Below are 24,402 nucleotides of genomic sequence, written 5' to 3' on the forward strand. Positions count from 1 at the left end.
GAATGATTAATGGCTAATGGAGAACATTACTGGCAATTCTGTGCTTACTGGCAGCTGAGAATCAATTCCCGTGTGTGAAATCCAAAGCTTTTGGGACAGCAGCAATTTGGTGGGATATTAACTACCAAAGTCCCAGCCGGAGGAAATGAAGGTGAACAGAATGCATCTCCTGCCTGTGCACCACTACTCCATGCACATCATATTGCTAACAGAACCCTTTCATTGAGCTTCAGTTGCACAAAGTGATTTTTGCTCCTGGTCATGAGGAATTTAGGAGGAGCCAGTGGGCCACAGGGCTCCAGCAGCTTTGCGTGTTACTGCAGAGGAACGGGCAAAGTGCAGTCTAACTTTATCAGGCAACAGCAGGTTTCCATCCTCCTGTTTGGACCGTGCTTGCTTCTTTTTTCACCTGGAAGATTTGGTTTGCCCTCTGTGAAGGTAGGTCAGAACGGATGAAGTCACCAGGTGCCCCATTTCCCACTCTTCTGAGCAAGAACTCTTCTGGCACCCAGGGATCCCCACTGAAGGGTGCTATCAAAAGCAATGCACGTTTTATCAATATGTAACAAGTTTCACTTGAGAACAAGGACTGGATGCCAAAGGGGTCTGGCTAACAAAAATCTTTATACCTAAAACAGTGGGCAGATCTCTTTTACCTCTATTTCTGCGATGCACTCCCAAGAAAACCCAAGTGAGATCTCACATGCTGTCACATGCTCAATGGCATTTCCCAATATACTTACATAAAACACCCAAACTTGAAGATCCCCTGCATTCTAACTGAACTCACACAAGCCCAAGCAGTCATATTCCAAGCGGGCAGGAGGACATTCTTTGCACTCTATCAGCAGAACTGGAGGTGACACACTCCACATGCTTCCAAATTAAGCACTCTTTTTGCATGTGGCGTTGAACAATTAATTCTAGAGCGCCACTTGTGCTAACAGTGGGATCCTCATCTGTAGGCACTCCAATAATTTATTAGCAGGCACTTCAGAGAAATCAAAACATCCTCCTCTTGCAAGCCTTGCTCCACGAGGCCTTCTGCTCTCACCCTGCTGGCTCTTCCTTGTTTCTCATCGCACAGCCAGACTCGAGCCCTCAGCCCCCAGAGCTGTGCTGCGTGCTCCCTGGGCCAAGCACTGGATGCAATTAAAGCCAGATTGATTTAAAGGCAGGGGCGTTGTGCACCATGATAATGAAAACACAATGAGAAACTCGGGAAAGAATTTTTTGGGGGCCCAAAATAATCCCTTTTCCTGAAACTCTGGGATTGCACCCAGCACTGTAGGCCGATCCCCTCCCTTAAGATAGCTCTGTGGCATTTTGTGACTGCCATCTGGGATGACATTTCTGCACAGGAAGCTCTGCACTGTTTCTGTGTATAACAGGCAGTCAGAGCAAGCAGCTCTTGCTTTGGAGAGGGAAAAAAGATGACACTCCTCTTTCTGCTTAAAGGATGCACAACATCCATCCTCCTGATGCCGGCAGGCCCCACGCTTCAGCAGCACCACAGAGCTGCCCATGAACCCCCTGCTGTGGATACGCAACGCAGCGCGCAATTTAATGCAGCCTGAATTTAATGCAGGCAGCATGTAAGGCACAGTCGTATTGTGAAAGAAAGATGGGGAAGTGGAAGTTGCTACACCTGTGCAGGACTGCGTGCCTCAGGCTGGGGACACACCAACACGTATCACAAACTCAACACACAAAACCAGTCCAAAACCCCAAGCAAAGACCAGTTCCTACAAAACACAATTCTGTTCAGAACTGAAAACCTACCAGAAAGCTTGTGTGCTTTTCATCTGCGAAAAGAGGCTCTTATTCAGTGTAAAGTAGCAGGCTATTGTCAAGAAAGTACTTTGAGTGAGGTCTCCTCAGTTGGAGATGATCCTTTTCTGCACCTCAGACATTCACTCCCTTAGATACCCTGATCAGCTGTGAGCACAAATTACATCTCACTGAAGGACAGTGGTGACGTGGGCCTGTGGTAGCAAACTGCTGAGAAATGTAACTGCAGAGTAAAAGGAGTCTTCTTCAAGCTCGTGTGAAATAAGAAAAGGTAAGTGAAGATAATAATCTTTAACCAAGATAATGAAGCATTGGAAAAATAATAAGCTGAAAAAAATGCCAAAATGGAGCTTTTCATTATGGTACCTGCAAAATGAATAAACACCAGTTCCCTCCAAACGTATCTGAGAGCAGAAGCAAGCTCTACTGCAAAGCAGATAGTTCAGTAGAGCTGAACAAACTGCAGGGTTCCATCCCACGGCCCTGAGCCCAAACAAGATGCTCACTGCTGCCCTTCTGCTCCTCATCCTCAGCTAATGGAAGCTGTGCTAAGGGAAGAGCTGCCTGGGCCCCAAACTTGCACCATTGCTGCTGCTCCACAAACTGTGCAACTACAATACAGTTCAAGTTATTACACCAAAATACACCTGCTAGGAAACACTAACTCTCCAAAATACTGCCACAGGTGGTAAGTGACATCCCTTTACTTCAAAATCCCAGCTTTGCTTGCACACCTTTGTAGGTATCCTCCAATTACAGCCTGATTCAGGTGACTGAAGTACAAATGAAGTACAACGTTTAGCTTGACCCTGAAGTCAGAATAGAAGCTGCAATGTATTGCTTCTTCTGAAACAACAGAACTGCTTCTAACTCGTGATTACAAAAGGATTTAAATTTACACATGCCTGCTAGGTTTGCAGAACTGCAAGTAAAGAGACACATTTCCACACAGCACCCATTTAACACGCTCACGTGTGCTTTACCTGACTGAGATGACAAGGGACAGCACCTCCAGCAGGATGGCAATGACAAACACCACGACAGCAGCGGGTGGAGGAGGGGATGCCACCATGCCATGCTTCAGGAAACACGTGACAGAGAGGATGAGGAAGACTGTGGTGGAGAGGAACACGTCCAGGAGGGAGCTGAAGGTAGCGCTGGCAAACGTCTTCACAGGTGCATTCCTCATCACCTGGTGGAGGGATGATAACAAGTACAGACTGTTACTGAACTCAGCTGTGCCACAAACAGCAGCTCACAAAAACAGAGCAATGCAGAGCAGTTTGCCACTTCATTAAGCCACTATAAGTACAGTGTTCAAAGCAGAAAAAAAGGAACAGAAGGGGTGGTGTGACAACAATGAGGTCCCTGAGAAGAAGCCTGGTTGGTGGCACAGCCCCCGGTTGCTGTGCAATTACTTTCATAAAGACCACATAAAAAATTGCCAATTCTACACAAAGAAACATAACCCAGTATTACCAGCAGAGAAAGCTGGAAGATTTCTTCCAGTATTTTCATTTAAAGTAATAATAGATCGTACAATAACAAGAAGAAATATAATCCTTTGAGTTCCAATGGGCCTTTAAGCAAACCCTCAGCAGAACCAGCTCCTCGCTGAGCTCCCCCTCTCAGCCAGGATTCAAAGCAGCAATCAGGACAGTGTGTAATCTGCACTGATTTGAGGACAGGACAGCACGTCCTGCTCTTCCCCATCCCCTGGCCACACAGCCAGCTCACCCCACGCTGGCCCCAGCACCCGTACAGCTGTAGTGTGCTCTGGTGCGGCCAGCCCAGCTGAAATCCAGGCTGTGAGCTCCCCATCCCAGCTCTCTCCAACCTCACAGTGCCTGAACGGCCCTTCAATGCTGCAGCACAACCCCTTTCACCCACAAAGTCACACAAGTAGAACTCAAGGAGCGAGCACTGCATCTGACAGTGCCAGCACTGAGGGTGCCCTAACTGCGCCACGGAGCACCCGACTTTCCAACCAAGAGGCTGAGCAAGCTCTCCCCACTCAGGAGCCACGGCAGAGCAACCATGCAGCATGGAATGAAAGCTGCAAAGAGCTAGGCCAGCAGCTGTGCTGACAGCCATCCCCCTCCCCAGGAGAGGACCCCTTTTGTTTCATGCTGGACCGCTGTTGCGCCTCAACGATTTGTTTGCCCCAGTGATGCGAAGCTGCTTCACAAAGTGAAGATGCCCATTTTCAGATAGGTTTGCATAACCGCCCTCAAAATAACAGCTTATCGCCAACAAAACACACAGACTTCACTCCTGCTCCATCCTCTATGAATTTCCTGCACACCCACATTAATAGGCCAATCCACACTGACAAGCATTGCTTCTCTTCCCAGCCTCCCAGTTGGAAAGATCTGGGTTTATTGTTTTTCTGTACAGACTGTACAAACTGGGCCGGCAAACAGGGGTATAAACACTGTATAAATACTGATTTATGAAAAGAGCAAAAAACACTCTTTAACCAGTCTTGATTTGCTCTTGTTGCACTCAGTTCAGAATAGAAAGGGAAAAAAAGCCCCCGAGAGCAAAACAAAACAGATCAATACTTTATGCAGGTCAGTAAAATGAGCTGGCTCACAGCACCAGAGCCATTAGGAGGCAGGGGAAGCAACTGTAACTTTTCAGCTGCTTGTGGAAACACAGCCTGAGTTAGTGCTTATGTCCAGTGCTGCCACATGTAAATGTGCAGCATCCTGCTGGCTCCTCCCAACGGGCAGCAGTACCCGCTGCCATGGAATGCCTGCAGAAATAGTAGCTCCCAAGGGGATAAAGGACATTTTTTAATTCCCTGCAAAATCCCGAAAAAGGCACCGAGTTCCTTTCCGTTTATGCAATGCTCCTTCCAATTACAGCACTTCAAACTGCCTCCTTCTGAATGCTGCACACTTCTGACATTGAGTCCAGACATGGTTTGAGTACCATGAAGACAACCAGGAGGCTGTGGCATGACCAAGGATCAAATTCAAAGCTACCACTCTCTGAGCTGGAACACTCAGTAGAAGGCAAGTCGTCCTCTGCTTTCATCTTCCATGGTCCTGTGGTCTGCCTAAAGCATTAACACATTAACTTGAAAATGGAGAAAAGGCAAATAAGATGCTGAGTGTATCCTGGTGGGCTGTGAGAATGTATATCCACTTCAAATACTGGACTAGACTCGGGGTATGGCACAGGACAGGTAAACTGAGACTGTTCTCAGAGGCAACAATATTGAGCAGTGCATCACATTTGACATTTCCTGACACTTGTCATCAGCTGCAATGAAATGCATCAAAAACAATCACAGATAGTGCTCAGATGGATCACAGGAGAAAAGCAACGCCAGGAGGAACGCACCTCTTCCTGATAGCTCGTCCTGTAGGCCATCTCCAGATCCTGATCCAAGAAGTTCAGGCTCAGCTTACTGATAGGCGGTTTAAAGAAGTAGTCCTTCATGAGGCTAGAGAGAAAACAGATGGAGTCAGCACCACTGAATCCAGCTGCAGAGCCACCATTCCATGGTTCTGCTGGCAGGGACGCAGGCACAGCCTTGCAGTTCCTGCCATTGCTCTCAGCCATGGCACCCCTTACCCACGCTGCTCCTCAGATGGAAGAGATAGAAACATGGCAGAGCTGACATGTATTTTCAGGAAGCTGCTAGTAAGTTCTTCTAGAAATTTAACAGCCTGACTGCAGATGGCTACAGATAGCTGTAATATAAGCTAGAGGATGGTAAAGGTTAATTGCTGCCACAGACGTGCAACCCTAGGAGACGCGTGGCTGCGGGTTATTTATGTTGTAGGTGCAATTCAGTCGGTCAGAGCAAGCCAAGGATGATAAAGGTGACAGAGTGTTAGAAAAAAACATGGCTCGTTTTAGAAAACAGCATTGTCTTGTTATTCCACAGGCACCACAATAACTCAGCTGGGAGCGCTCACCGAACCATCCAGGCTGCAGAATAACGCAACCCCAGGTGATGGATGGCTCAAATTTACTTCTGCCACAGAAATGTGAAACTGCCTATTGGTACTGAGAATTACTGCAGGGAGCAGAGGAGAAGCACGAGGCAGCACCACCAGGGCTGGGCATTCCTACCCCCCATCTTCCAGCACCGTGTGCAACAAGAACATAGAAGAGCTTTCTAACATTGAAAACATGAAAAAGTTGTTCCCGTTTCCCACCTCTGAGAGCAAAACCAGAGCGCTGGGGAGTTCTGTGCGAGTTGTAAGAGGTTTAAGGCAGAAGATTCCCAGTGACATCAGTGACACTTGGCACAAAGTTTTTGCTTTGTGCCCGTGCTTTCACAAGAAGGTGATGCCTGCTGCTGCCATTTATCTCTGAGACAGCCCACCATCCTCTGTTCCACCCTCATCTGTGTCTTCAGAATGCACTCTCCTGAAGAACCCCCCCTTGTTTTCAAGCAACTGAGTTTTTTGGAGTTGGGTGGTTTAAGCATTCTGTGCTCTTCCTGCCTCCCGTACCTGTCATCTTCCATAATGCACAGCAGCATGCAGACTGCAAGGACTAAACGGGGGTTATTTTTATAGCGGCTGTAGTAAAGCCAAAGTCGAAGCTCAAACTCTGCACTGTTTGCCAGATATATATAAAATCAACTTCCAAGAAAAGGCAAACTGATAATTTCTACGAAAAGAGTTCTGTTGTAACGCAGTAATGCAAAAACGCCACACCAACTGCAGCCTTATCACTGCTCCTGTTTAGTACTTCTATTGCTGTTATTAAAGGTCACTGGAACTGTGCTGAGATATCAGCTGCAATGCAAAATATGGGCATGGCAGGAGAGCAGCAGCCCTATGCACTGCTGGAGCATGATGAATGCCAGCAGCACCCAGCTCCTGCCTGCACAGAGGAGCACACAGGCTCCCAGCTCAGCCCTGGGACGTGTTTACCTCTTCCCAGCTGTGCAGGAAGCCTGCATGATTAATTTATACAACTCATCACCATATCTGGGTTAGACATCTTCTGTTAGTGCCATGCACAATTTCCATTGCAGATCAGCACACCTGTGCTGTGCAGCAAGACACAAAGTGCTCCCACTGTGAGCAGAAGTTCCCACATGCTGCTGGGGGCTCTGCAGTGATGTAACAGCAAAGCAGCAAATCCCTCCACTGATGGCTGTGAATGACATCAACCTTCATGACAAGTGACCGAGTTTGGATGAGGAAGATGTCCTCACCTTGACACCCTGACAGAACCCCCATTTCCCATTCAAGCACCCTCACTGGGACTAGATCTGAGACCAGCCATGTTACATTCTGCAGTAGGGAATCAGGAATGTTTTTAAATGACTCATTACATATAACTTCACATCAAGAAATGTTAAAAAGGGCTGATTTAAAACGGTAGACTTAAACCATTCGGAATAGACCTAATTAATCCAGAGATTATTTTTGGAAAGTTATGTTTACATGAACTGAACTCAGCAGAGAAGTTTCCCTGGCAACAAGAAATGGCCCACTTAATATGGTAATGATGATATATAGTTGAGAAAAAAAAATGAAAAAAGGCTTTGACTGATGCCAAATCACAGTCCCACTGCTTCCTTTTGCCAAATGAGAAGGAAGTACCCATTTTGTTCACGGAGGAGGAAAGCTGCAGGAACACAAGGGCTGGAGGTGGGCATCTTTAGCAGTCCGATGGCATTAAGCTGCCTCTGCGCCTTCAAATTGGCCGCATGCTAGTTACTTTTTAAACAAAAATCCAATTTGTTCTTCCTGATTTCTGCAAACATTCCGACTTTCACAATCAGTCCGTCTTCTAAAGCATCAGCTAAGCACTTATTCTTGACCATTAGTGACAGAGCACACACGGGAAAAGAAACCTGAATTCTTAGGAAGCTGCCCCTAGGAGAAAGGGAACGTGAAAAACAAACTAGAAAAGAAGAAAATGGGGAGGGACTGGAGTCCCCATCTCTCATTCCTCTCTGCTTTGGTCATGTTTTCAATTAAGACACCACAGTCGCTGCTCTAAACAGCCGGGAGTATATATGAGCATACAGCTTCAAGGATATTTAGATAAAGTGTCCCTCATCTGAGTGGAAGCAGCGAAGCAAAAATAAGAACAGTCATAAATAATAACAAACCTACATTATTGGTTCAGCTGATCCCATCCAATCGCTGCCACAATAAGGGAGATACAGTTGCGTGTTTACAAAAGCACACACACCACTGAATTTTGGAGAAGGTATTTTCCTCTGCCCAAAAGAAACCTTTGAGTTTGAAGAGTGAAGAGAGGCTAGCTTCATAAAACGCTGTAGGGTCTGGGAGAACTCAGTCCTAAAAACTCCATCTCCGGAGAGTCTCTGTCTCTCCATGTGACTTCCAGTCATCAGTTAGCCACACAACATTCTCAGATGTTGTTCCCTTGCTATGCAAAAATGTGAGTTCTGTGCTCAGACTGCATGCCCCACTTCTAATCACGGAGGGAGGTACACCGTACGTGTATTGGGAGGAACTCCATGCACAGAGTTCAACCTCAGGACAAGTCACTGAAAGACGACTTTCCATTTCCAAAGACTCAAAGGAAGAATGTCTATTCACCACGGAAGAAGAATGATGAAACATGTTATGTTTTGTTAACGACTATTGACACAAGACAAAAAAAGCACACAAACACTGGTTAGGCATCTGGAACCCCTGGTAATGCCTTCTCTCCTTCAGACACTTTTACAGTGTGCAGTATTTTCCTTACCTGTCCTCTTTAATCACATCCACAAAGTGGGCATCTGTCTTTTCTCTGATGTTTTTGAACCTCAAAGGGAGGAGAGCCGACTGATCCAGACTCACTCCCCCCCATCTTCCTTTCTCTTGCAACATTTCATAAAGTGAGGTTTGACTGTTGCTCAGCTTTTCTTCCTGTGGAGGACTCAAAAGTCCATTCTGGGTCTTTGGACTATGTCCTCCTGGAGCCTGTGTGACAGAAAGCAAAACAGACACAGGGAACATGAATGGTCGAGAAAACAGACAGGAGAAACTGAACGGAGCTGAAGTCAAAAGGAGCTTTTCCCTCAGCACATAGAATGTTTACCTGGTCATGCCAAAGACCTCCCTCCACCTGCCTTGGAATCACTCACGTCTGCCAGAAGGCCCTGTCTATTTAGGTCTTGTCCTTTTGCTTTCTATGTCCCCCTTCCCAAGGCACCAGAAAACAAAGCACATATTCACACGTGCAACGGAGACCAACCACAATGCAAACTTCATTCACTCATCTTCAGGTCAAGTCTCTCCTCCAAGCCTCCTTAAATACCCATGTGAACCATGCTGCCTTCGCCCAGGCCATGAGATAGCCCCTCTGCTGCCCCTTCTGCAGACACAGCCCCGCTGCTCTCCCAGGAGCAGGACCAGCCCTGTGTGAACAGCCTCTTTGTGCACCTCGTTATCCTGCACAAAATTACCCTGCCAAAGCCACATCTTCACTGAGCTACACCTCTTTTACCATTGCACTGATAATATATTTCTCAGTTTTGACACCAGCTTGCAATACTGCTGAAACACGCAGTATTATCAAGCCTGCTTTCATTCCTTTCAGAATAGAAGTGAGTTTCAGTTTTCCTCCCCCCCCCTTCATGGAACTTGCAATTCCTTCCTTCACATTTTCTAATGCACTCAAGCAAATCCAGGATTTTAGACAACTAAACACGGCTGGAATGGAAGTGAGCTGCCATTAGTCAGGATCATTTTATAACTTCCAAAAGCAAACATGTACCAAACTTAGCACATCTCAGTGTTCATCTCCCCTCTCCACGTCTTATCATTTCCCACGTATCATCCATCCCCATCCCCAAGCCCACTCCTGACAGAAGTTCCTTCACTGCTGCCCGCACTGCAGGCAGCACAGCTCCTCCAGAAGACTATTCTTGGATGTCCCTCGGTGACCATAAATATCACATCACCCCATCACGCTCTGAAACATGTTTGAGAGTTGAGAAATAGCTGGTTTATGGCCGTGCAAAATTAATTGAAGCTCCTCGTGTCTCTATGGTGTAAACCACACAAGGAACACGAACACGGGCAGGTACAGCTGAATGTGTGCTGGCAACTGTTAATATATCATTTCCAATTTTTGGACAGGAAGATGTTACGACAACAACAAAAAAAACATTCTTCTAACATAAGCATTTCTGGTATCCACTTTTCTAGTTGAACAAACACAACAAAAGCACATTTTGTGCATGTTAAAAACCTTCATGCCTCACTTCCCTCATAAATAATAACCAGTGAAGATACCAGACAGCAGCAGCAGCACATCTCCATGAGCAGAGTGAGAAACGACTTTGCTTGAAAAGCAGTAAGAGAGGAAATCTGTCTGAGCAGCTCAAAGAAAAGCTACGTGTGCTGTTTGCTTCCCTGCCTGCTCTTTGAGCTCATCCAAAGGATGCAGTGAAAATGTCTGCTCTTTCACAGAAGGTCAGCTTGGACTGCTCTTGGCCTTTTCTCTTCAGCTCTTTGGCAAAGGCTCAAATCCCTAAGAAAATTCTTCCTTCGGTCAGCTCAAGGTTTTCCTGTGCTGCCTCCACTCTGTTAATCTTAACAGGAGGGGATTAGAGTTCGAAACTGCTTGTGTGTAAGAAGAAAATCCCTACTTAATAAGTGCTGCTCGCTCCAGCACTGCTGAGGTTCCTGATGGCAACAGGCTGTCAGCTGAGCAGAGATGCAGCGCACCACGGCATCACCTCCTCTTCTGAAAAGATGTGGGGGCTTCAAAGGACACTGGGACCCATCCCTGCAGGTGCCAGGCGGGATGCAGTTCAGAGCAACCTGATTGTCTCATTCAGTCACTGGCAAAGGTGTCTGAGGAAGCGGGGCTGGGAGGAGATGGTCTTTGAGGTACCTTTCAACCCAAGCCATTCTGTGACTCTATGAAGGCCTGAGAAGTGGTTAACATCATTTTTGGAGATGAGAGAACAAGAGGGGATGTGAATGCTGCAGGGCCAGGCACAGAGAGAGGGGGGAGAACAGAGATGAGCAGAGGGAGCTGATGGCTCTTCTTCCTAACAAAGCTGAGACTGCAGAGATCTGTAAATCCAGTGCCGCAGCAACACTGTGCATCTGGCTGCTCCTTAGGCTTTTATTTGAATGGGCATCCCAGACTTACTGGATAGCCACAGAGCTGCTCCAGGTTTGGACTAGCAATATACAACCTGCAAACAGGAGGGACACGTGATTGCTCTCCACTAGCTTGTTTCTTCCACTGAAACCACAAGCATTTATTCAGTGCTGCACAGACTCTTCCAAGCAAGGTTTGATGACTCAGTCATTAACATACCTGAGCCTAATGTAGCTGCAATAGAAAGAAACTTCAGAGAACAATTCTGGTGAAAACAGCCTATGACACATGAGGTGGTTGGTAGCAGAGGACAATCTGTTAGCAGTCCTGCAGACCCACGGCAGCAGCAGCTGGGGGAAGCAGCATCTCATGCTCACCACCTCAGCAGCCTGGAAGGTCTCCCACAGCATTTTGGCCTTGAAGCTGTCGTGCTGTTCAGAGTCCTGTACCTCCTGGCCACTCCGCTCCATCTCCCTCAGAGCCACAGGGATTATTTTTTTTTCCTTAAGCTGTTTCTTAGGAACCCCAGCAGAGAACACGGCCTACTGTGCCACAGACCATTTACATAAACGCTGGCAAGTTTTCCATTAGCACTATACACAAGTGGAGTTTTACAGACAGACGGGAAGAAAAACAACCAGATAGCAATCTGAGCATGTTTATAAAGTGAATCTCCCCAGCGAGGGAAAGCATTAAACTCATCTCAAAGCCTAACAGAGAGTTGATGAGCATTGCTATCAGTCTGCAGCTCCATTTTCCAGAAGGAAAGAGCTGGGAGACCACGAAGGCCAGGAACGACAAACAGGCAGTGTCTGGTACTGTAGAGGGAGTGGGTGGCTCCAGTAAGAATATCTAAGCAACAAGCACAGAAAACAATCTTGCCAGCAGCATGGTGTATTTGTCAGAAAAAAAGGACATGAACAGAGTTAGGTACTGTGAATTTCTGCTGTGTGCATGAACAGGAATGGCTCTTTTAGAGCTGTGACACAGGGAACACTGGCAAGACACTTGACATGTGGCCAGGTGACATACAGCTAACAAGTGTAAGCAGCAGAGAGTGATGGTGTTCTTTGTGCCTCTTTCCCTGGCTACCCTCAGCATAGTTTAGAGTCCCAGTTTTAGGTCCTTCTCAGCATCAGAATGGGCTCAGAAAACCACTGATTCTTTTGAAAATTTAGGGGGGGGGGAGGGGGGGAAGCCCAACTGAAGTTTAGAAAGCAAGTGCTCATAATTGGTTCTGCTGCTGAAGAGCTTGACTAAAGGAACAGCGATGCGAAAAGGAGGCGGCTAAGTGAAGCAGAGAAGTGAGGAAAAAGAAGGGAAGCGATAAGCACTTAAATTACCTTTGTACTGTTTTTATGCTCATCCTGACAACCATTTTGGATAGCTCCTTCGTCTATGCTGACATCGCAGTGGGGAACAAGGGTGGTACTACATGAAGGGCAAGGCTGCAAGGAGACAAAAAGAATTTAGCTGGGAACATTCTGGTGTCCTCGTCATGTTATGCAATTCATAATGTGGCCCACTTGTATGCTTGCTGCGTGGTTAAAAGACAAACAAAGCAAAAGAAGGGGAAGCGGGGAACAGAATTTTAAAGGACCAGAATCCACCATTTCAAAAACAAATCGCACATTTTTTGTTTAGTAAAGCCAAATCTGATCCAGGAAAGCTTTACTGGAATCGCTGCTTAATGGCGAAGGACCACCCCAACAAGAACAAAATACCCTTCAGTGACCAAAGTGCAATTACCTCATCTAAAAAGTGCCTGCAAAAGGATCTGAACGGCATCATGACCTGCTGAGGGAAGACTTAGGACAAAATGCAGCACATTCAAGCAAAGAACACCACGGTGCTATAAATGGCAAAGAGAAATGGAAAGCAACGCATCTGAAATGAGTAGAGGACGATACTTTCTCATGTAGCTCTGCAACACAGGGGAGCAGAGCTCTGGCTGTGGAATGCTGTTGAACCCAAACACTGCCCAAACACACAGGAAACAAGGAAAGCAAAATCATCAGGACTTGTAACTTGCAGGTTACACATTTTGGAAGCAATCTAAAATGTCATGGTTTGGCTTATAAAACAACCTATCCCACTGGATTAAAATGTGACGACCTTTACAGAGGAATGAAGCCCACACCTTATATTGCAAAGTCCTTCAAACTTGCCTCTCATGCTTGCCACATGCAGGCAGGGTACTGCAGGACAGGAACACTCCATGGATCCCTGGTAGCAATTCCTACATTCTTGAGAAAGTTTGTTACCAGGCTTGCCTCAGGTCTACTGATGGATGCAGATACAGCAGTCCCTGGAGCAGCACGCCAGTTCTGGCACACCGTATTGTATGCTGGGTTACCTCAGAAACTTCCTGATACAGCTTCCAACTCGTGTGTTTTCCATCACCTTCCCTGTCAGGAGGGACTGCTTGAAGTCTCTGCAGTGCACCTTGCTGCTGTCCCAGAGCCTCCACAGCTCCTCCCTCCGGGTTTGCTCCCCTTTGCACAGCACAATGCCTTTGTCATTTCAGAACTTCACATTCGCTCCAAACCCCTTTTCCTGCCTCATTTCACACCGGAATTTCTACAAAGATTCACAGATCGTAACTTTCAAGGTTGTCACTGCACCTCTATCTGCCCACTCTTCTGCTGCTCCACCTCATCACTCAGCGATGCCTCTCAGGAGCTGCCAGGAGGAGCCTGAGCCCCCGAGCAGCCAGCCCCACACACACTGCAGTTCCCTACCAGCAGCGTTCATCCAATGCTGAGCTGGTACAGCCTGAACAAGTAACTGCACTTACAGAGAGGAGGAAGTTGGTTCCTAAATGGTTCCATTAAAAAAAAAAAAAAAAAGCAAACATTAAATATTATGAATTCCTTGAGCATTCTGTGGAAAGTGACCCCCATTTGATGCTGGCATAAAGCAGCAGGACCTACCTGTGTGCTTAGCTGCTGGGGTTACACCAGAAGACGACAATCTCAGAAAAGAGGCTTCACCTTTTCAAAAGAAGCTACCTGACTTATGCCACGTGTCCCAGTCAATATCTCTAGCTTTATTCTCTGCTGCAGACACTGACACAATCTTGGTGTGGATGTGGCCCAGTCACAATGAATAATTCAGCAATGCACTTTCAAACACCAGGACAAGCAAATCAACCTCCTGATTTCACACTGACAGCTTCTGATCCCCAGTCCAGTATAGCATTTCACAATATATGATAGGGGAAGTAAATTGACACCAAAGTGGTAAAAAAAAAAAATACCATACTTGATTAAGCAAGTTATGGTGTTTTCATGCAAAAATCAGCTGCTAATAAAGATTTTCATTTCCAGCATCTTTCCTCACTGTTCTAATTAGGTACCCACTGCACGTCCCAGAACTCGCCTTTCACTGAGATCCATAATGCCATGAGATTTGCAATCAAGACAAATGCAGACACAGTGAAGGAGAAGAAGAAATACAATTCCTGTCATGGATCAATTACTGTTGCATTCTCCTTCCTGACCTTCCTTAACAGGTCTTGTCCAATAGCACACCCGTTCCAGCCCAAAATGTGAAAGTCATCCTTCTCATCCAATATGGCCACTTACTTCCTTTGAAACAGAAATATTTCAGCTTGCCTGTAATTTTTCCCCTCCTTCTTAGTCTCTTTTGCAGAGTTGGAGTCATCTCCTCCCACACTGACACTGTTTACAGCTTTGTATTTAAAACAGTTGGCATGTAAGTCATGATTCTTTTGTAAATTATCATGATTCTTCTGCAAATTCTCCCTCCAGACCCTACCAGAAAGCTGCAGGCTTCAGAGGAAAAACACTGTAAGAAAGAAACCCACTCCTTTTCAAAAGCTGTGTTGAACTGTAATTAAATGCCACAGTTGTTCTTCGTGGATTTTACACGTATAAATACATATATATATTGTACATATAATATATAATGAAGAATAATGACTTATTACCACCACTCATGTGATTGCTTCATCACTACACTATCGTGTTCTGATGCATTTTGTGGCATGTGTTACAGGGATGCTCCTCAAACCGTAAGGGAAGGCAGATTTCAGTTCATTCAGAATTCATGCCAGCAATGTCCTTTGGGGAAGCAAGCCCACTGCTTTCCAGGCTGTCTGGCCACCTCTGGAATCACTGTAACACCTCCACAGCTCGTGGAGATGAACAAAACTGCATGCCTACAAGCATAGATTTGCTGTAATAGGAACACAACAGTGCACAGGGTATCTGAGAAGGCTGAAACTGAGCTGGCACTTGTCCTAGATGCTCTTCTGAAGCAATTTTCCCTCTTGAACAGCCAATTTGAGCCTCTCCTTCACTTATCTGGATTGCCATGTTTGCACTTTTGCAGTGCAAAAGACCAGCATCAGCACTCAAACAGCAATTAACACCTAGGCAGGCCGTCGCAGACCAGAACAATCACAGAATCATAGAATGACTTGGATTGGAAGGGACCTCAAGGATCACGAATCTCCAACCCCCTGCCACACGCAGGGCCACCAACCTCCACATTTGATACCAGCCCAGGCTGCCCAGGGCCCCATCCAACCTTGAACACCTCCACGGATGGACGGGGCATCCACAGCCTCTCTGGGCAGCTGTTCCAGCACCTCACCACTCTCATAGCAAAGAACTTCCCCCTGACATTCAACCTCAATCTTCCCCCCCTCAACTTCAAACCATTTCCCCTTGTCCCGCTGTTATCTACCCCTTCAAAGAGTTGACTCCCCTCCTGTTCATAGGCAAGAGAGGTGATGAGCAGTAACCAAAGCACATCCCAGCATGGCACACTGCTGGAACAGCGATGTCTCTGTTACCTGTCCTTCTGCAGGCTTAGTCCTCCCTGTTGGAGGAAGCACAAGCCAGAGGGCAAGCCGATTCTTAACACCAGATTACATCTTGGACTTGGGTCATCTGAACAAGGACCACAAGTTAATACATAACAAACCCCAGCAGGTCCCAGCTGCATGCAGCTCAGCACTGAACCTTGCTACAGTTTCACTGCCCTCTGATTGAAGCTTGCTTTGCTGTCTGGTGTTAACAAGGCACACTTGTTTTCTCACCAACAGCACTTCCAGTCTTACTGCCGCATTTAATCTCTCCTCTTTCTCTCACACTTCATGGATGGGCATCTCAGCAACACACACTTGGAACTGTCTCAAATCCTTCCACTCCAGAAGCAGATCAGCTCCTACCTGTTACTGCTGCATGGGACCTTTGCACAGCCATGCACCTCACAGCACAGAGACTTACCTGTATGGACAAGCACTGAATGCTCCAACGATGCGTTTTCCTGCCTTTTTTGCTTGTAGCTTTCAAGAGACAGCTGGCAAGGATGCAAATGTGCCACCCTCACTCTTACATGGGAGTAGAAGTAGAAAGGTACTGCCAACAACCTGGGACCAGTCAAACCACACACAGCCCATACTTTGGCTAGACACAAAGATAGCCACAGCTGCCTTCTGTGTCTATATAGTCCTGGTCTGCTCTGTCAGGAGCTCATTTAGCTTTGGACCATACCTTTGGACCAGCCTTCCAGCTTGTCACACTCGTGATCAAGTGTTTTTACTCCAGAATTAAACACAAGCACACTCCACGCTTTCCTGACCCAAATGGAGTTGCAGGAAAGTCACCTGCCACCAGCTCTGTCAGCTGAACAGCAAACCTGTGCTGGTGAGGTCCTCCCAGCACTGCCCATACACCAATGACTACGGGCATTGACCTGCAGACGGCCTGGCATTAGTGCCTCATTCAGCAACCCAACGCCAGGGACTCAGCGCAATCAGAGAACAGGCATCCGTTGTTTGGGAAGATTGAGAGTAACAGCAAAGCTTCAAAGCAATATACCTTGTTTCACAGATTCCCTTGTCAAGAGCTTTCATAAGAGGTGAGAACGTAACAAAAGTCACCATTTCCTTAAGCTGTATCCATACAAACACTGCCCTCCATCTTTATACAGCTTTCTAGAGCAAGCAGATAGATGCAACAGCCTACCAGAACGTGCTCTTCTGTAATGCAAACAATCCTTATTATTTTTCAATGGCTATGTCAGCTGCAGGACCGTACGGAAAGGTTCCTGAGTTCACAGCACACCTTATAAAGGGAAGGCAGAAGCAGAGCACAGCAAACAGAAAATCATAAATGCTATGGCTATGGGAGCTGCATGCAGCATAGCTTCCTTTCCCCGTAGCACCATGACCACCGACGAAGCAGCGCTGACCTCTTGCTTCTAAAATACAAATATTAAGGAAACTGTGCACCTGAAAACACTTCAGCAACGCCCACCTTATTTTCAAGATTGTTTGTCAACTGCTAAACATTGCATCGTACGTTTTTTTCCTGAAGCTACACTCTGTACATATACACATATATACACTCACATATACGTGTGTATATAAATAGAGCAAGCAACTCGTAAGCAAACTGGTGAGGTTTCCCCATCCACACGTCTCTGGGCACAGTCTGAGCTCTCTGAAGCAAGGACTCACCTTTGGCTTTTCCATGTGTTTGAGAGCCTTTGTGGAGTCAGCGGCGCTCTCAGCTGAGGGAGCTGCCTGCATCCTGGCTCCATCCCCAGCCTCCAAGCTGGGAAGCAAGGCTTGTGAACAGCTGCAGTGGGGTTCCTTCACCTTCTGACCAGAGATCAGATAGGTCTTCAATCCTAGAGAAAAGATATAAACAGTGAGAACTGCGAGAAAACAAAAATAACACTACTTTGGACTTGTCAGATAGGAAATACAGTAGCTAGCAAAGCACGATGGGGGCTCGAGAACAGCACAGAAGGAGTATCAGGGAACAGACAGTAGAAACACACTCTGTGCAAAGCAGTGGCAACCAGGATTGCCCAACATCTGCTGCCCCAGATCCCAGAGACTGGAACCCGCAGCAGCAGCCATGCCTGACGTGCTTGCTTTACTCCATTTGCACTCAGACGCTCTGGAAAACAGAGCTTAGGCTTCAGGCATTGGCTTCCAAGTTGTAATTTGAGCTGAGACATTAACTCTTTACTTTTGGAAAGGGTTTGCAGCCTGTTTCTCAGCGAGATCTGGACTGACATTGCACTTTTGCAAAGCAGTGTGCGTTCCCCCCCTGACGCTCTCCATTTCTTGCAGAGATGTGGCAAAGCTCCCTTCATGCTTGGAAAAGGAAATGGCGTTTCAGTGCTAGAAACTGTCGGGTTCTCCTAGTCACAGCAGACTTCACATTTCTAAAGAACAACCTCAATCTCTCACTCCCACATGCTCGCCCTGCAACTGCTGCATGAGCTGAAGCATAATTGGAAGCCAGATCCCTTATTAAAGGCCAGACCGGTAAATACTGTGCTGTACCAGGCTGGTCTGCACCAAAAGCCTGCTCAAAAAACAAGGATCTGAGTCTCGTTCCGAATATTCCTTATTTTCTTTTCCTCGTCTAGGCACAAAAACTCAGGGGCTGCGAATCACAACTCTTCCTGCGCTGAAATGCTCAGCTTAGTTTCCATCATATGGGAAATCTCCCACCTAGCACGGATGGGCACTGCCACCTCTGGTGATGTGGAAGGCACCAGCTCAGAGCTGAGCAGTGCCCCTGGGTTGGGGTACAGGCTGACGTATGGCCCTGCCCCCCGCGTTGGGCTCCCACACCATCCCAGAGCTGAATGCTCACTGCCCATGGCTGGAAGGCCCACTGACACCACGGTTGCTGGCTCTGCATTGGGCTCAGCGAATCATCCCCACGTGCTGCCTGTTATGGGATGTCTGCCCCCGCTCCCATTCACACACAAGGCTCTCCTGACAACTAACCGCGTTCTGCTGCCTCCTTCCTTCCACAGGATGAAACCTGGAAGCAAACACAGCGAGCTCCAGCCCTTGGAAGGCAGCAGCTTTCTGCTCCAATAGCAGCTGACGTTACGATAAAGGTCATTCTCTTAAAACTTTCTTTAGAGAGATTCTATAAACATCCCTTCACCCGTGACACGTAACAAAGACAGTACTTTGTCTGTAAGCTTTCCAATAAAAATAAGTCAGACATGCTGATAACAGTTTTTCAGCTCCTCTGTGCAATTCCCAGCACCTCCAGCCCAGTCTGTGCAAGAACTGATGTGCAAGAACGTGCTCAGGGCCCTGGGCATCCTTATAGGGTCTCAGGGGCAGCTGGTCTCTATGCTGGCTGCCCCAAGCCTCACACACACCCTGGGGTACAAGATCGAGCATTAAGCTTCCTACTTCTATTTATAAAAGCTACCTTAAAGCAAGAATGCTATTATTCTTTTTTTTTGTGTTGCTTTTTCTTTATTCTTTTAAGCAGGTGCATTTTCTTTGTTCTTTCTTCATGTTTTTCTCCTGTCTTAACGCACTGTGCAGAATTATTTTGTCAGCGCGTGGCATAAAGGTAAGATTACCTCCTGTTTGAGCTCTGCGCTCGAAAAAAGCAAAAACGTCCTTGTGCTGCTGTAACCAACCTCATTTGGAAGAGCAGCCTCACGCTTCATGGAAGCTTACTACTGCTGCCTACCTAATACTTGGTTATTGAATCCTTCTTATGATAGGAATGCTGTACGTGCTTTAGTGCTGCTTGCAATTTGGTGACTCTTCACAAAGGAGCTCCTGTTCAGTCTGAAATGTCGTGGTATATAACAAAAATTATTAATTCAGCTGAACTGCACTGATGTAAGTAATGAGTATTACACGCACAGTGAGCTAACACAGGCATGGAGCCATCCCCGTGCAAACAGTGTGTTGCACAACATCTCAAGACACCACAAGGAAAGACACATCGGTTCTGCAGCTTAGTCAAGTAAAACTCGTGCTGCCTCCCCCTCCTGCCAGTCTCCATTTGATAACGATCCCCTTCTCCTGGATTTACACCAAGCAAGTAAAGAAAAGAGCCAAAACCGAGCTGCCTGGCAGCCAATCTGGGCAGCTGCACCCTGAGATGGCTCCTGGAAGTGGGGCTGGGAGCAGGCTCACTGCTGTGGGGAAGTCCTACAGCTGGCTGGGGGCACAGCGACCACCTTAACACACACCTGATTTGGGTATTTTCCACCCAGGACAAAGCAAACACCACTGCTCGTATCGGAATGGCAGGAGTTGCCTCCTTCACCTGTCTTCTGAAGATGCAAAGACACAAACTCATCCCAATACTAAAAATCCACGCCACATACCAACAACTGATACCACATGTATGCACCCTCCAAGCACGTGATTTTCTGCATGCACATAAACCAACAAAATTACAAATAGGGCTGTGCATAAACATCCCCATAGGTGAGCCAGTTCTGGCAGTGTGAGAACTGCTCCTCTGGGGAGCATTGCTCGATACCAGGAAGGAAAACAACTCTCTCTGGCAAACCATGTTCTTCCCCCTTCTCTCTCTACCCTACTGAACTTCATATGCTTCCAAAACCCTTCCTGTGCAGAACAGCCCCCAGCAGAGCTCCGTTCTGTAAGAATGGGACAGCCCCTGCAGCAGTGCAGTAAGCCCTGCATCACACCAGCCATGCCCCCTTTTGCTTCATATTAACTATTCTGTTTCATTATCCACCTTCCCATTAGTTTCCCTTGAGAATCCATGCACTTTAATCATTTAGTTGTATTTCTTTGCAAATACTAAGTATGCAAGCATATGTTCATAAAATAGTTAATTGAGCTCTCTTTCCACAGCCCCCTGCTTTTGCATTATCCACAGATGGAACCTGCAGAGCTGCCCCAGCCTGCAGCGACCACAGGCAGCTCTCAGTCATTTAACAGCCACTTGGTACAACTCTTACACAAATATCTAGCAGTGTGTAGGCAGCTCATACAGAAAGGTGAGCATTCGGGGGTCAGCTTTTGCTCCTTTCTTCCCAAACTGATTGGTGCTCACTCACTTTTGGGTTATGCTTCATCATTTCTTGCTTTCACTTTTCGATAAAATGCAGTGCAAAGCTTTCCCTCCAAAGACATGATCTCCTTACTTGGCCCCAAATATGGCAGCAGAAGAGCTGCCATCCAGCACCTGCCAATGCAGAGAAAGGAAGCCATGACCTATGCTGGGGTTTCCTTGTATCATAAAATATGCCTCCATACAGTTTAATGCTCCATAAGATCAAATATTGACTGCAATTATTACCGCTGGCATCCAAAAGCACCCAAAGGAGCTGCTGATCAGATCCTGCTCAGCATGAGGAACCAATGGACAAAACTTTCCCCTCCCGTAGAGCACCCAAGCTCCTTCGCAGCCACCCAGCTGGGCATCTTCAGAGCAGGACCCAGTGCAGTGCCAAGGAATGCACAACTCCAATTGAAAAGCTGGGTGCTACTGCTGCAGCAACAATTGCTTTTTTCCCTATTTTGCAATCTTCACTTGCCAACAGATTGTTACGCTGAAGAACGAACTTCTGGGAGTTTTCCAGTCTTCCTGAAGATTGCAGTGATTTCTTACTCAAAGATGTGTGCACGCTGCAGTGAAGCAAGCAGCAAATGCCCGAGGGCCATCCTTAGCTGGGCTGCTAAGCATCTGGCAAATACAAACTGTGTGATCACAGGACTTGGGATATCCCTGCAGAACATCTTCCAGCCAACTGAACTTCCCGAGGTGTGAGAGCAGAAGCACCGTGTGCCCGTGGTACCTCTGCAGCTCAACCTGCTTAGGATTTGGGGTTTTAGGACTCGAGGATGCAAAGATTTATAGGTACGGCCTGAATTCTGGCAAGCTGTAAGGCTGCAGCAGGTCCCCCAACAAACCTATGGGACACATCTCCTGCTGCAACGCACGCAGCCCTGCTGCTTGCACTCTAACAAACCAGCCCACCTGGAACAGCACACGTTGAATGTATGGAGCAGCATTTCCTGCGGCTAAAGTTAGAATGGAATTTATGAGCCAACTTGTTATCTTAAGCCTCTGGAAAGTAGAAACAATGATAATAAGAAACAGAACTTTTCAGGCTGGAAATACAAAAGAAACTCCCCCAAAAAGGAAACGCCAAACCTATCTTTGTAATCCCAGAAGAACTGGGAAGAGACAGAGAAATCGGAGGCATCTTCTATGCTGTGGTAAACCAGTTTTCCTTATACCTTTGTTTAGCAGAACACTTCTGATCAGCTAACAGACAGCAACGGGCTTGGAAAATGCTGATCAACAACACATGTGCAGTGTTGGTACTTGACATCTGCAAGCTGTAAGCGGGAGCCCCATACCAGAACACAGAGCACACATTTGTAGGGCTGCCCTTGCTCGCTCGCTGCTCCACTGGTCTGCTGACAGCGTGCCAGCAGCAACGGGTGGGCAGTGAGAGCTCATCCACCTCACTCCCAGCTGGTTTACCCACCCAGCACACTGCCTGCCACGCTTAGGGAAAGAAAGCACAGGTTTCCATCAAGAGGCAAGATGGGGATTTGGTAGTCCTGCCTGGGAAATGGGTGCTCTGCACAAGAATCCAGGCTGCTTATGAATACAGTTGCAGGTAATGCATGATCTCTATTCTAAGGATTCCTCACAAACCTTCAGAGATGCACGGCCTTCCTACATGCTGTGTACTGGGGATGAGCTGCTCCATATGCTCTCTGCCTTGTGCCCACACCACTCAGTTCTCCTGTAAAACCTGCTGCAGCCTTGGACTCTGGGATGGCTTTAGAAAGACAAATTCCATTATTTGATCACACCCATTAATAAGCACCTCCTATTATCTTTCTGGTTTTACTTTTCACACTTATTGACCACTCCACCCTGTGGGAAGGAATGAGCACGGTGAGCAACGATGCCATTTTAGAACCCAACAGGTACCAAAGCAAGAGCCAACCATGCACACAGGAGCCTGGCTCCTTTGGGGGGGAAGAGGGGAAAAATGCCCTCAGAAATTACAATATTCCTAACACCCAACATGCTTTCTGAAAACGTACCCAAAGAATTCTGGGGACAGCCTGGTGCCCAATGGGACTGCTCCATGGGAAGGGGATGGGTACAGGATGCAGAGGCACAACATGCCTCTTCTGTGCACTGCAGCTCTTTCTTTAGGAAAAGCGAGGAGGTCACATTAACAAAAGGTTAATACCAAAAGGTATTTTCTTCCAGTTCTAAACTTACTGTGTAAATGTGTTTTTTTTTCCTAAGAGTACCTCCAAGGTTTAATAACACATGGCTAAGGCAGCAGGCAACCTGAACTCCTGACTGATGCTCAAGGTACCAAAGGCAGGAGCACGCTCTGAGCCCCAGCAGTTCCTACATAACAACCCAGTGTCATGAGCATCCCCGTATTACGTACAATCGCTGCCAGCAGCCACGCCATGGGAATGGCACAGCAGCCAGCAGCATGGCCTGGAGGTGGAGGTGGGCTCCCTGCACTCCTTTCCACCCAAGCACAGCCTGGGGTGGGCAGAGAGGGGACTCCAGCTAAAGTTCCCGCAGCTCCAGGGTGCTCAGGGATGAGAATGGATTTCTTTTAAACCAAAACATGGCCCGACAGAAAGCAATTAGGAGCTCATCAGCAATTTCACACTGGAAAATTTCACCTATCCTTGGATGGGTATTTTAGAAAGGAAACAAAGCAAGTGTGTACAATGCACGGAAGGACTCCAGTACGAAACAATAGTGTGATGCAACCGAGCCTGTCCAGGCACTGGGTAACGGAGCGAGCTGTTGTGGCTCCTGGTCCTAACAGAGTTTTAATAGAATCCAGACAAGAGCATGCAGCAAACAAGATTTGAGAAGCCTCAGTGTCACATGGCTGCAGTGTGTGTGCTGACAGGGCCACAGGCAGGCAGTCGCTCCCCAATGCAGCACAGCACGAGGGCAGGCTGGCTGCCAAGCACCCACCAAAGCCAAATGAGAAGGGCAGGCAAACCTGCCGAGGCTCGATGGGCTCTGCTCATGCCACTTCTTTCTGGTTGGAAATCCGTAACGAATGGCAGCCTGATGTTTAGAAGGTAAAGGAAAAATAAAACAACAACAAACAGATGCAATACTCCCATCAGCTGTTTTCTAATCATTGTTTTTTCCAAGCAACGGATCGAATGGTATTGAAAGCACACAGCATGCTCCAATGTTTTTGCTTAGGTCACAAAAATAGATCATCCCAGGGATCTTGTGACCACAAACAGGAGAGCTCTAACTTGACAGTTCCCAAATATCCATCACTTAGGGGTAAGAATGAGCCCCCTCACATCAGTACTGGGTACCCACAGGTACGCTGTGCCACGTCTTCCCTCTGCAGAAAGCAGCAATCACTGCAGCAGGGAAGGCACTGCAGAGCTCTAAGCATCGTGAGCACTGCCTCCCTCCTACCTGCTCCTGCTCAGTGTCTCGAGGAAGATTCCCTCAAGCATTTACCTGAAAGAACAAGACAGAAACATCCTTTGGACAACGAGAACATAGTGTGAACTTTGACCAAAGTGCATTCACCCAAGTGACACTGAGAAAAGGTTTGTTCACTTGATTATCCAAAGTCAGCCTCAGGAAGATAGAATAAGCACCCTCAGGGGATTGAATCTAAAGAAATAAGTCTATATGTTTCCCCTGCAGGGTTGCCTGCAGCAGGAACCCTGCTGCCTTCAGGGCCCCCCATGCAGGTGGGCTGCAACAGACATGGGAGCCA

At 47.2% G+C, this 24,402-nt stretch overlaps 1 protein-coding gene across 1 annotated transcript in view; it reads right to left on the reverse strand.

Annotated features, from left to right (window-relative positions):
* The window catches only part of ADCY9 (adenylate cyclase 9), a 58,859-nt gene that overhangs the window by 11,962 nt on the left and 22,495 nt on the right, over positions 1-24,402 (reverse strand). Inside the window, exons 2-6 of the mRNA XM_042813050.1 lie at positions 17,342-17,514; positions 12,192-12,296; positions 8,494-8,711; positions 5,143-5,245; positions 2,775-2,983 (exon numbers count right to left, since the gene is read on the reverse strand). Of these exons, the coding sequence (XP_042668984.1) occupies positions 2,775-2,983; positions 5,143-5,245; positions 8,494-8,711; positions 12,192-12,296; positions 17,342-17,514 (808 nt within the window). The remainder of the gene's footprint in view (positions 1-2,774; positions 2,984-5,142; positions 5,246-8,493; positions 8,712-12,191; positions 12,297-17,341; positions 17,515-24,402) is intronic.

The sequence above is a fragment of the Centrocercus urophasianus genome, unplaced genomic scaffold, assembly GCF_019232065.1.
Source record: "Centrocercus urophasianus isolate 14NV4802_14NV808 unplaced genomic scaffold, USGS_Curo_1.0 seq_1355, whole genome shotgun sequence".
Classification (NCBI taxonomy): Eukaryota; Metazoa; Chordata; class Aves; order Galliformes; family Phasianidae; genus Centrocercus; species Centrocercus urophasianus.